The sequence below is a fragment of the Chiloscyllium plagiosum genome, chromosome 14 (assembly GCF_004010195.1).
Source record: "Chiloscyllium plagiosum isolate BGI_BamShark_2017 chromosome 14, ASM401019v2, whole genome shotgun sequence".
NCBI classification, from domain to species: Eukaryota; Metazoa; Chordata; class Chondrichthyes; order Orectolobiformes; family Hemiscylliidae; genus Chiloscyllium; species Chiloscyllium plagiosum.
The window spans coordinates 13181099-13194454 of NC_057723.1; the positions used below are offsets into that span (position 1 = coordinate 13181099).

Sequence of the window (13356 nt, forward strand, 5' to 3'; positions counted from 1 at the left end):
AGTGTGGAAACAGGCCCTTCTGCCCAACCCACCTCACCGACCCTCCGAAGAGTAACCCATTTCACTCTCACTAATGCACCAAACGCTATGGGCAACTTAGCATGGCCAATTTACCTGGCCCACACATCTTTGGACTGTGGGAGGAAACCCGAGCACCCGGAGGAAACCTGAGCACCCAGAGGAAACCCATGCAGACATGGGGAGAATGTGCAAACTCCATAGTCACCCGAGGCAGGAATCGAACTTGGGACCCTGGTGCAGTGAGGCTGCAGTGCCTAACCACTGAGCCACCGTGCTACCCTAATCTTTTAATTTGAGTTAAATATGAATCAGCAGTTTACAGTTGGGTCATCCTTCCATCAGAATCTCTGAAGCGGGGATGTTCACTCATAATCTCACAATGCTCCATCTCTTCAGAGAGTGGTTGCAGTGGCAAGTAACATTTGTGCCACCTAAGTGTTAGACAAAGATTAACTCTAACAAGAGCGAAGCTAACCATCGCCCTTTGACTTTCAGTGGTTTTAAAGTCTCTGAAACCCCTAATATTAAAATCCTACGGGTAACTTTGCTTCTCAGCTGCACAGTTGTTCTGAGGGCCCACATGCTGATTACATCGCAATATATTGACTTCCACATTTGGAAGTCACTGCAGTACCAGGGCCTTTAAATTCTGAACATAATAAAAAATAATTAGCAGGAACATAGTTTTTGGGATTATCATTGGCCAGAAATTGAACTGGATCAGCCAAATAAATACGGTGGTTACAAGAACAGGTCAGATGCTAGGAATCTTGCATCGAATAACTCGCTTCCTGTCACCCCAGTATTTGTGTGCTATCTACCAGGCATACTTCAGGTGTGTCAAATTCAGTTCAGCACACTCTCCACTTGCCTGGATGAGTATAACTCCTACAACACTGGAAGCTTGACACCATCCAAGACAAAGCAGCTGCTTGATTAGCATCCCATTTACTGCCTTTTACTCTCCTCACCACCAATGCACAGTGATAGCAGTGTGTACCATCCAAAAGATGCACGGCAGAAACTTGCTGAGTTTTCAAATCTGTAACTTCAGCTTCCTGGAGGAACAAGGGCATCGGATACACTGGAACACTATATTATGCAATTCCCCTCCAAGTCACATTCCATCCTCACTTAGAACTGTATTGTCACTCTTGCTGGGTTAAAACCCTGGACCTCCCTAATGACATTACATAATATGGATTGCAGCTGTTCACCGTCTCTGCCACCATCTCCAGGGAAATTTGGATGGGAACTAAATACTTACATCATTTGCTTAAAAAAAAGAAAAATGGAATAAGACAGCGAGTCCTGTAAATTTGATGCTTACTTAAAGGCAGAGCTTACGATGGTAAAATGAGTGTATCAGATATAGTTCTCTTGGTTTGTGTGCAATTACCAGTCGCCAATTCCTCCTCTTTTCATCATTCACGCAATGTCAGTGTTGTTGACTGAACCAGCATTTTTTTGCCCCATTCCAGTTGCCCTTGAGAAGGCGGTGGTGAGCTGCCTTCTTGAATTACATCAGCGCATTTGCAGGAGGTAGACCCACAATGCTGTTAGGGAAGGAATTTGAGGATTTTGATTAGTGAAAGTGAAGGAACGGCTACACATTTTCAAGTCAGGATGGAAAGGGGCTTGGAGTAGAACTTGCAGTTGGTGGTGTGCACATGTATCTGCTGCCCTTGCACTTCTAGATGATAGTGGTTGTGGATTTGGAAGGGCATGCAGGTTGATTTAAGTTTTGATAATCATAAACTGGACAGTAATTAGTCATTGTAATTTTCTCCACATTATGATAAGTAGCTGGTATGCTGGATATGATTTAGTAAGATAAAACTGCTTTATTGTTAACCTTTTCAAGAGATCTTGTTGTGCAGCTGTTGCACATGTAGAGATAACCATGATGTGGGAATTTATTGAGAGCGTCAACTTGGGAAAGTTTTTTTTATTATAAAAAGCAGCTCTATGGACAGGTAAAATGTGGCAAAAGGTATATTGTTGGATGTGTTTTAATTCAGTCTGTTGCTTGCATGGCATGACAACTTGAACAGTCTTCCACATTAAAGGCAGTTGGATTTGAGTCTATTTTCATTTTTTAAAATATCTGCCAAGCTTCAGCTAGCAACATTTGTGCCAAACATTATTGTGCTCAAGTCCTGCTTGAGGCATTCTCCACTCGCTATCCACTGGCACTGAGCATCATTCAAGGTCATATCTTCGGAGTAGGTTATTAAATGATGGTGGGGATTTCCAGTGTCCCATGGCATTGTTCAAGAAGATGATCAACATTCTCCCAGAACCTAAGCACCACCGAAAGAATCGACTGTAGTCACTTCTCTCATTTTCTGTTTGCTTTGTCAGATCGCCAGCTGTTATTACAAAGCAAGTAACTTGTGACTCATCTCTATGAATTGCTTAGGGATATCCTGTGGATGCAGTGTTGATAATGAAACAGACTATATTTCTAATTTAGATGAAGGGCAGATTAAACTGAACATTGAACCAAATTCCTGCTAGTGACTTGACGTCCAAATGTTTCAAGTAGACATTTTGCACAGTGCGTTTTTATTCAAATAAATGCTTTAGATGATTAAAAAAAGGCCCAGTTTGTTCACCTTCTGGATTGTAATGTACTTTGTAGGCTAAAGACTCATACATTGTCACATGTTTGACTTTGCCTACTGTTGAATGATTCATTGCATGGCCATTGGGATTATGTATGCAAGTTTGTATCATTGTGTGTTTTGGAAATGAAAACTAAATAGAAAGATGGCAAGATGAAAAAAACTTCTCTGTTGCCCAGAGGAAGTTTGGTCTGTGTTGGAAATGATGGCAGTCAATTTATGATCAGGATGATGCATTGTATCAATACTTTCTAGTCATGTGATATCTCTGATTGTGGCTTTGTATACCTTCCAAGGAAAATGCCACCACAAAGACTGAAATAATCTTTTTGGAACCTAAAACCTCCTTCCTTACTATTAATAACTGACTGATCTTAGTGTCATCCACAAACTTTCGTATCAACCTCTCCACATTTTCTTTGATCTCATTCATTTATGTACAGCTTCTACTACCACACTCTGTCTTCTGCCAATGGACCTAATTTTGGATCAATATTGCCAATTTACCTTGGATCCCCATTTGCTTTTCCTTCCTTTATCAGTCTCCTATGTCGGGACTTTGCTGAAATCCATATAAATTTAATCAATAGCACTACCCTCACCTACACACCTGATCCACTTTAAAAAATTCAGTCAATTTGTTAGACATGATCTCCCTCTGACAAAGGCATGCTGATTATTCCTGGTCAAACCCTATCTCTCCATGTGGGAATTAATATTCTCCTTCAGAATTTTCTTCAATAGTTTTCCTGCCACTGATGTGAAACTCATTGGTCTGTAATTTCCTGGTACAACGCTATCACCCTTAAAAAGAACAAGCTACAATACAGCACAGGAACAGGCCCTTCAGCCCACCAAACCTGTGCCAACACACAACACCTTTCTAAACTAAAAACCTATTGCTTCTATATGGCCTGTATCCCAGACTGTACATGTATCTGTCAAGATTTCACTTAAACATTGCTAATGTGACTGCTTCTACCACCTACTCTGGCAGCACATTCCAGGCACTTAGCACCACTTGCCCCTCACATCATCCTTAAACTTTCTCCCTTTTAAATTAAATCTCTGTCCTCTAGTAATTGACATTTCTAGGAGAAAGTGAGGACTGCAGATGCTGGAGATCAGAGCTGAAAATGTGTTGCTGGAAAAGCGCAGAAGGTCAGGCAGCATCCAAGGAACAGGAGAATCGACGTTTCGGGCATAAGCCCAAAACATCGATTCTCCTGTTCCTTGGATGCTGCCTGACCTGCTGCGCTTTTCTAGCAACACATTTTCAGCATTGACATTTCTACCCCAGGTAAAAGACTCCAGTTATCCATTTTACCCACGACTCTTGCTAATTTGCAAATTTGGACGTTCAAGTGAAAACAAGCCAAATTAGTCTCATCTCTCCTCATAGCTAATACCTTCCAAACCAGACAATATCCTGATAAATCTTTTCTGTGCTCTCTCCAAAACCTCCATATCCTTCTGGTTGTGTACAATTCTGCTCACAACACTATGTTCCAAATGTGGCCTGACTAAACTGCTAAACAGCTGCAACGTGATTTTTGAATGTTTCTGCTTTATACTGTTTTGACCACCTTTATCCACTTGCATTGCCACTTTCAGGGAACTGTGGACCTGTACACCTAGATCCCTGTATATATTAATGCATCTAAGGGTTCTGCCATTTATTGCAAACTTCCTCCTGCATTAGACCTTCCAAAATGCATCACCTCACATTTGTCAAGATTAAATTCCATCTGCCATTTTTTCGCCCAAGTTTCCAGCCTGTCTATATCCTGCTGTATCCTTTGGCAATCCTCCTCACTATTTGCAGCTCCTCCAATCTTTGTGTCAGATGCAAACCTACTAAACATAGCACCTACATTCTCTTTCAAATCATTTATACATATATATTTTACAAACAACAGAGATCCCAGCACTGATCCCTGTGGGACACTACTGGTCACAAATCTCCAGTCAGAAAAACACACTCTACAGCTACTTTGTGTTCTGTGACAAAGCCAGTTCAGCATCCATTGTAACAGTTCACCCCAGATCCCATGTGACTTCCTCATGGCAGGCTGTCACAGAAGATGGACTTTGACAAAGGCCTTGGTAAAATTCATGTAGACAAGATCCCCACCGCTCTGCCCTCATCAATCACCTTCGTCACTTTTGACAGTTCCTCAAAAACCTCATTCCAATTTGAAAGATATAACTGCCCCCACACAAAGTCATGTTGCCTTTTTACGAATAAGTCCATATTTTATCAAATGTGAATAGATCCTTTCCGTAAGAATCTTCTCCAGAAATTCCCCTCTGACTGACGTAAAGCTCACTGACCTGTAATTTCCTAGATTATCCCAGTTGCCGTTCTTAAACCAAGAGAACAACATTGTTACTCTCCAGTCTTATGGGACCTTCCCTGTGACAAAACAGAATACAAAGATTTTGTACAAGGGTGGTGCCAATAATTTTCATGCCCACTCTTTGCTCACCTAATTGCTTCCTTGTGTTCCGCCCACACTTTCTATACTCCACAGGGCTTCCCTTTGCACTTGCTAAAGGCCTCTCTCTGCCTTTTTGTCCGGCCCTGAATATTCCTAGACATCCAGGGTTCTCTGGGCTTGCTGCTCCTACATTTCAGTCAAGAGTGTGGTGCTGGAAAAGCACAGCAGGTCAGGCAGCATTCGAGGAGCAGGAGAATTGAGGTTGTGATCCGAGGGGGTGGTGAGACAAATGGGACGGGGGATGGGACTGGGACTGGGGCAGGGTAGCTGGGAGTGTGATAGGTAGATGGAGGAGCTCCTACATTTCACCCTAAAGGGAATATGTTTGGTTTTTGTCCTCCCCAATTCCCTTTTGAATGGCTCCCACTGTTCTGCTATAGACATTACCACAACCAGCTGTTCCCAGACCACCTTGGCTACATTCTACCTTATTTTAATGAAATCTGCCTTGCCCAAATCCAAAAAAACACCCTTTTTACAGACCACCTTTCTCTTTTGCTATCACTAACTTAAATCGTACTGTTTTGTGGTCGCTTCCACTAAAATGCACCCCCCGCTGTGACTTCAACTTACTGTTCAGCTTCCTTCCCCAAAATTAGGGCCAGCACTGCACTGACCCATATAGGACCTTCTACATGTTTTCAAAAAATGTTTTCCTGAATGCATTTCAAGGGATCTGCAACCTCTGAACCATTGAACCTATGTCTATCCCAATGAATATTGGGAAACTTTAAACTTCCTAATATATTACATAGCTAAGTGAATTGTCTATATATTTGCTCCTGCCTTACTCGCTGAATGACTGGGAGGCCCATAATGCGCGCCCAGCACTGTTACTGCTCCTTTTTTATTTCTATGCATTAAGCCTCATTTGACATTCCATCAAAGATAGTTACTCTCCATGTTGCTGGATCTGGCTCCTTCCTTAAAAATGCAATACCACCTCCTCTTTTACACCCTCCCCATCTCACCTGACGATCATATTCCCCAGAATGTTGAGTTGCCAAGCCCTTAACCAGATCTCTGTAATGCCAACAATATCACACTTCTACGTGTCAATCCATGCCCTTAACTCATCTGTTTTAACTATAACACTCTGAGCATAAGAAACCTTCTAGCCTCACCTTACATCCTTGAATCTCAAACATAGCCGAATTCTCTCTGTCTCATTTCCTTTAATAAGGTGTGCTGTGCCCCTGTTGTACTAATGCTCTGTGAACCATCTCACTGCTGAACTAGTTTGAATTCCTTCCAACAGCCCTAGTGAAACTACCCACAAGGATGTTGGTCTCCTTCTTGATCAAGTGCACACTGCCATATCTACAGGTCCCAAGAAATAGTCTAAGTGATCCAGGAATCTAAAACTCTCCTTCCTGCACCAGTGTTTGAGCCATGCATCCATCTTGCCCGATTCTCTTATTTCTGCACTTGCTAGCATATGGCACAGGGAGTAATTACAACCTCTCGCAGTCCTGCTTTTTCATCTGCTGCTTAACTGTCTGAATTCTTGATGTGAGTTGGCACCAATTATGGCTTGAATTCAGGACATTCTGCTCCAGAAGCATGGGTCCTGCATGATTTGCAGGTTGCGTTTGAATTAGATTAAGAATTGATTGCATTCTGGTGGGCAGAATCTATTGGCAGCTTATCAGTGTGGGGGCCAGATACTGATTGTTTAAAAAAAAGCAGTTCAAGTCTATAATGCACAATCTATATTACTGATCTGTATTAATGTGTTGAGAGCCCAGTCTGCAAGCCTGCAGATGATACAAAGGTTTGTGTGGGTGGTAGTACTTTGAACAAGAAAAATAGATGAGATTTAGATTTCGGCGCAATGAGGAAACAGTCGTGTATTTGGCAGTGGCCATTGAGAAGAGATAAACATGCTACTTGGGTTGTGCTGATGGATAATCTCCACCATGTATAAACCAAGCAAAGTTCAGAGCTAAGGTCTGTTGAGAAGGAAATGGGCTGAGGTGTTCCAGTACCGTAATGACTAAAGATTTATAACCATTGTCAAGAAGCTTTTGTGAAAGAAAGCGAGCATTAACCTTATTGTGTAGAAGATCCAAAATAAAACAAAGACATCATGTTACCCTATGTGTACGAAAGCAGTGGTTAGGCCCCATCTAGAACAAAGAGGGATTTTATAGCGCCTCTCATGGCGAGCTTGGATGCACGGGGACTATTCACTCAGATGGAAGTGGGGTGTGCGAGCATCCCAATCGCTCCCTGCCTCCACCAGAGGCTCAGTTGCCAATTAAGGCTTGTAAATGGCCAGTTCACGACCACGTAAGGCTTTCACCCAACTGCTGCTGGTATTCAAAAGCACTCCATGCCTCTTCGAGAGACCTGGCATCAAAAGGAGATCGGCCCACCGAGAATGACTTCTCCCTGCCTGCCCCCAAAACCTTGGTGATGACCCCTGTCTCCGCACGAAACCCCTCCTGCCAACACCTACCTCAGGCCTGGATCACTCCTTGGTCGAGGGCCTTCTGTGACTGTTTACGGCAATGAATTTGGGAAGGGTAGATTTCTAACTTTGACATCAATCCAGGAAAAGGACATTTGGTGGCCACGTAAAGTACCTTAACGTGGGCCTTACAGGTAGAGTCATTGAGGGCATCAGAGGTCTCCATAAAAGCCCTCCCATACTGAGGGAAATATAGATTTCTTGAATAAGATTTGGAGGAGGATTGTTAGTATGTCATTATAGAGACCCTAAATAGTATAGATACAATTTAGACTTAGAGAGCTGGTACTTTTAAACTTCACTAACATTTGATTGTGATATTTAAGATAAATCCATAATGTTTAGAAGCAAACTGGGTTAACATTCTCATTGAAGCTAGCATTGCAGTGTGTAAAAGATAGATGGGGTTTTGGGGAGTTGCTCACTGTGGTTTAATTGCCAGAGGGATGTTTCCTAGATGCCATTCTCTTACCCAACGCCTTTGACACCCTAAACTAACCAACAGATTTTACCTCTTCTATATTTGCAATGCCTAAGAAATTTATTACGCCAGCTGAACTTTTCCTGCGTCTTGTTTTCACGTCAGTATGGCGTGCTTGTACTGCTGATCGGGCAATACTTCAATTTTAAAATTCTTTTCCACGGTTTCAGACTCCATGACCTTACCCCTCCCTAGCTGTGTAATCACCCCCAGTTCAGCAACCTTCCAGATTCTCAGCGTCCCTTCAGTTCTGGCCTACTCTACACCATTCCAGTCCACTTGCTTTACTCCGCCATTGGTGGCTGTTCCTTCAGCTACCTCAGCACTTCATTTCTGGAATCTGCTCCTTAAACATCTCCACTGAGGTACTATTCTCTGGTTAAGTTACTCCTTGGGATTTGTCTCTTTGCCAGTCTTAAAACCATCTCTCACTGCTCAGTTGGATTTTGTTTAATAATATTCATGTTGTACCTTGGGATGTTCTATTCCATGCAATGCACTTTTATAAGTATAAGTTTAGATTAACTTCAGTGTGGCCATTCAGCCCAAAAAGTCCACATCGACCCTCTGAATAGTAACCCACCTAGACCCACCTCCCTCTGACTAACACTATGGGCAATTTTTGCATGGCCAATTCACCTGATCAGCACATCTTTGGATTGTGGGAGGAAACCGGAGCACCTGTACGATATTCAGACGCTGGGAGAATGCGCAAACTTGACACAGTCTCCCACGGCAGGAATCGAACCTGGGTCCCTGGCGCTCTGAGGCAGCAGTGCTAACCACTGAGCCACCGTGCCGCCCAAAGTCGTTGATTTCACACTAGAATTGCTTAACTGATAATTCCGCAAGGCAGGCGTCTGCTCTGAGGACTTCCTGATAGATGAGCCTGTCAGATGGAACACAGATCAATCTCAAAGTGAAACTGTTATTTGAATATTCATATAAAGGCCTGATGAAAATCTGCAGCTCTTGTTGGAGCCATGACCTTTGACATGTGTGTACTGTGATATTGCTGTTTCCATTGTAGTGTGTAATAAAATAGAACTGAAGCGGAAAATGATTCAAGATCACCAAGAGCAGATCCAGCTTCTGAAGAGTATTGTCAATGAGGTCCGGGCAGAAAAACTCCAAATCGCCAGCAACATGCAGCGACGTCAGCAGCTGGAAGAGCAGAGTGCTGAATTTTCCACAGAGGTTCAGTCCCTACACCGAGAAATAAAAGTACGTAGTTTTTCACTTGGTTCATATCTTTCATGAGCAAACAATTTAGCTCTACACCGTTCAATTAGTTATCCTGCAGTCTCCATTACAATGCACCCACTTGTTGCATGCTCAGATGCTACTGTACATTGTCCAACTTGTCTCAGTTCTTAACACTTGAGGTGGGCTTTCATGGAATCCATCCGTGAAAATTAAAAGCTGAGGTTAAGTAGCATTTTTTACACATGCGTTTAAAAATACGATGGAAATCATTTGTAGAACCAGACTTCTTGGAAGCAACACTGAGAGGTTCCCTGTAGATATCTGCAGTTCAAACATCACATAAGTAAATGTATCTGCTCTGGCTAGGTTGGGAGAGTTCCATACATGTTTCTTTATTCCACCCCATCATTGGACACTCCTCCTGATTTTGTTGTCAACTCCCAATGAAAAGTAGATGGGGGCGGAATTGCACTTGGCTTTTGATAACCCTCTGTCCTGTTCTGCCAGGGGCCCCCAACCCGAAATGGTCTGTCACCTTGCATGAAGTTTTTTTTTGGGAGAGGTGATGGTCTAGTGGTATTGTCACTGGATTGTTAATCCAGAGACTTGGATAATGTTCTGGGGACCCAGGATTGAATCCTGCCACGGCAGATAGTGAAATTTGAATTCAATATAAATCTGGATTTAAGGGTCTAATGATGACCATGAATCTATCATTGGAAAACCCCATCTGGTTCAGTAATGCCTTTCCGGGAAGGAAACTGCCATCCTTACATGTGACTCCAGACCCACAGCAATGTGGTTGACTTTTAAGCTGCTCTTTGGGCGATTAACGATGGGCAATAAATGTTGCCTAGCCAATGACGCCCTCATCCCACAATTTAAAAAAAAATCTGACCAGTCAGGGACATGAGAACTACTGGTGCTTATAACATAGCATCTTACCTCTGTGGCTATCGGGAGGTCACATTGGGGCGAGGTATTGAGCATAACCTCAACTGAGAAACCATTTAATCAACTTAGTTACAGCAGAGACCCTCGGGAAATGCATGAATCCAAATTAAAATTGGAATAAGTAAACAGTGTACGATTTTTATCCAGTCAAGTATGAAACTAAGGAGATGTTCATTAAATATGAGTTTGCTCTCTTGCAGGAATCTAAGGAACAGTTACCTCCACTAGCTGCAGCTCTGGATAAACTACAGCAAGAAAAGCAAGATCTGATAGAAAGGAAAAATAAGAGCTACAAGGAGATGCAAGATAAGGTCAGGCATAACATGCTTGAATTCCAAACAGAAGGTTTTGAATTGCAGTTCCAGAAATGGTATGAAATATGCATACATCTGTTTGGTGGCTATTTGTGGAGAAGGTTTGGCACAGATACAGGCCATTTGGCCTGACTGGTCAAGGCATCTCATGCACCTCCTCTCACTATTCCAATCTCAAACATGATAAGCTTCTACTCCTTTTTCCATTGAGTTTGACAAGTTCCCATTTAAATGTACCAATTCTACTTGTCACAGTTGCAAGATCCTCACTAGGGTTTTTTTTTAATGCACTGGTACTAAAGGAACAAACGTTGACAAATTTTAATTATGCCTTTCATCAGCTGATTGTGTCTTTTTTTGAAGAAAATACAAGCATCCCTTTTGATAGAAGAAGCAGTGCCTATACATTTGACAGCATACTCTTAAATTGTAACTGTCTTTTGTCTAGATAAATGAAATAAAAGAAAAAATCAAAAATATTGATGCTTATGCAAGAGAAATTGAGAAGTACATCAAGGACAGAAGAGATGAACACAAAGAGGTAAACTCAGTGGCTTACAGGTGAGCAGTTGTTGCCTGAAGTGTTCTTGATTTGTTTAAATCTGTGCATTTCTGTTACTTTCCAAGCAAAAAGAGTCCGAGCTTCAAGATACCATTACTCAGCTCAGTGAAGCTGAAAAGCAACGAGACAAGATCCATAAAGATATGGAGGCGACACGGAAGGACATCGATACACAGAAAGTAAGGGAAGCAATTCATATTTGCAAACTGCTTCTGAAACAATGTGACCTGTGTAACTTGAACTCATGTCCAAAGACACAATTATTGTGAATGCTGGAGATCTTACAAAAAACAGAAGCAGTTTTGGTGCAACTCAATAGGTCTGGCAGCATCAGTAAAGAGAGAAACAGAGTTAACATAGAAAGTGGAGCAGGAGTAGACCAGATGACCCTCTGAGATTGTAATACCATTAATATGATCATGGCTGCTCCTCCATCTCAAAGCTCCCTCTCCATATCCCTTGATGCCTTTAATATCTAAAAATCACTCTTTTGAACACTGTCAATGATACAGTCTTCTGTGTCATAGAATCATAGAGGTATATAGTACAGAAACACGCTCTTCGGTCCATCTCTTCCATACCGACCAGGTTTCTCAAACTAAACTAATCTCAGTTACCTGTGTTTGGCCCATATCCTTCTAAAAATTTCCTATTCACGTATCTGTTCAATGTCTTCTAAATGTGGTCACTGTACCTGCACCTATCACTTCCTCAGGCAGTTAATTCCATAAACGAACCATCCTGTGTGAAAACGTCACCCTTCAGGTCCCTTTTAAACCTTTCCCCTGTCACCTTAAAATAATACCCTCTAGTCTGAAACTCCCCTACCGAAGGGAAAAGACTTTGGCTATTCACCTTATCTACTGACGTTTTGGCCATAGTGATGAGATAGTCTATTGAATGGTCCAGGAGAAAGTGAGGATTGCAGATGCTGGAGATAAAAGTCAAGAGTGTGGTGCTGGAAAAGCACAGCAGGTCAGGCAGCATCCGAGGAGCAGGAGAATCCACATTTCGGGCATAAGCCCATTATCAGGAATTCAATGGTCTATCTATGTTCACACGTTACCATTTTCTTTCATTTACTGGATGACAAAGATACCACCATCCAACTTCCAGAAGTTCAAAGCTTAAAGCATTGGTAAGTTATTTAGTGATGGTACTGCTAGCTCACTATAAAGCAGCTTCTTTGTTCTGTTCTCATTCCTCTTATTACATTACAATAAGAACACACTGCTTTAAAAATGGATTTACATTTCTCAGGTTGTGGCTATCCCATCTCAAATTAAATTGACAAACAGATCACCAATAGTGCATCTAGCACCTAGCAATAACCTGAAGAGAGGCAGAGTGAGAGATATATTACAACCATACAAAAACGCAGAGCAGTTTTAATGTAATTAACTGTCCCAAAGTGTTCAAAGGGGTATTACCTGACAAAGTACAACAACACCCAATCACATAAGGAGATAATAAGTCAGCTAACCAAAATCTTGGTTAAAGAGCTAGATTTTGAGACATGTCATAAAGAGCAAAAGTGGAGTAGAGAGGCTGATTGATATAAAAAAGGAATTCCTGAGTTTGGGTCCTAGGCTGTTACATAATTATGGAATGATTAAGGTTAGGGGTAATCAAGAGGGCAGAAGGAGATGAGTGCAGCTATCTCAGGGGGTTGTTGGGCAGAAAGAGGTTGCTTTACTTTACAGGAGCTGATGTTGGTCAGGGAGTACAGGGATAATGGGGAAATTGACTTGCCACACAGGTAGGAGAGATTCAGATCACCTTGAGTGCAGAAGGTAGAATGTGAGAGATGAGCTGGAGTGTGTGAGAGATATCTGAGGTATAAATGGAGCATGAATAGCAACAAATGACCAATCCAGAAGTGCCCTTTTGGACTCTGGAATATGTTGGAGATGCTGCAATCTCCTATTGGTTTCTGTCAATATTTGGTTGGTATCTGGTATGAAAGACCACTGCTACTGCCTTATCTTTTAAAGCTGAATTTCAAGTTATGATCTTTTAGGTATTAAAAAAGGGGAAGGGGTTGACACTGACTGGACTGGTAAAGTTGCTATAGTCCTACTGGACCATTGGGCCGCTGTCTCATTGGAGAGTATTGACTGGTGGTGGTTTAACCTGAGGGTCACCATGTTTCAGTCAAAGGAGAGGTTGTGAAGGTGGGAACCTTCATGGTGACCTCAGTTGATGCAGGAATTGAAC

The 13356-nt window shown here is 42.1% G+C and overlaps 1 protein-coding gene across 6 annotated transcripts in view; it reads left to right on the plus strand.

The window, feature by feature from the left end:
* The window catches only part of rad50 (RAD50 homolog, double strand break repair protein), a 216201-nt gene that overhangs the window by 94425 nt on the left and 108420 nt on the right, over positions 1-13356 (plus strand). For all 6 annotated transcript variants that reach the window (XR_006313549.1, XM_043703202.1, XM_043703203.1 and 3 more), the window contains exons 17-20: positions 9134-9327; positions 10464-10574; positions 11026-11118; positions 11205-11318. Coding sequence is in view for 5 of the 6 variants with exons in the window: in XM_043703202.1 (XP_043559137.1) it covers positions 9134-9327; positions 10464-10574; positions 11026-11118; positions 11205-11318 (512 nt within the window). In the remaining variant the exon portion in view is untranslated. The remainder of the gene's footprint in view (positions 1-9133; positions 9328-10463; positions 10575-11025; positions 11119-11204; positions 11319-13356) is intronic.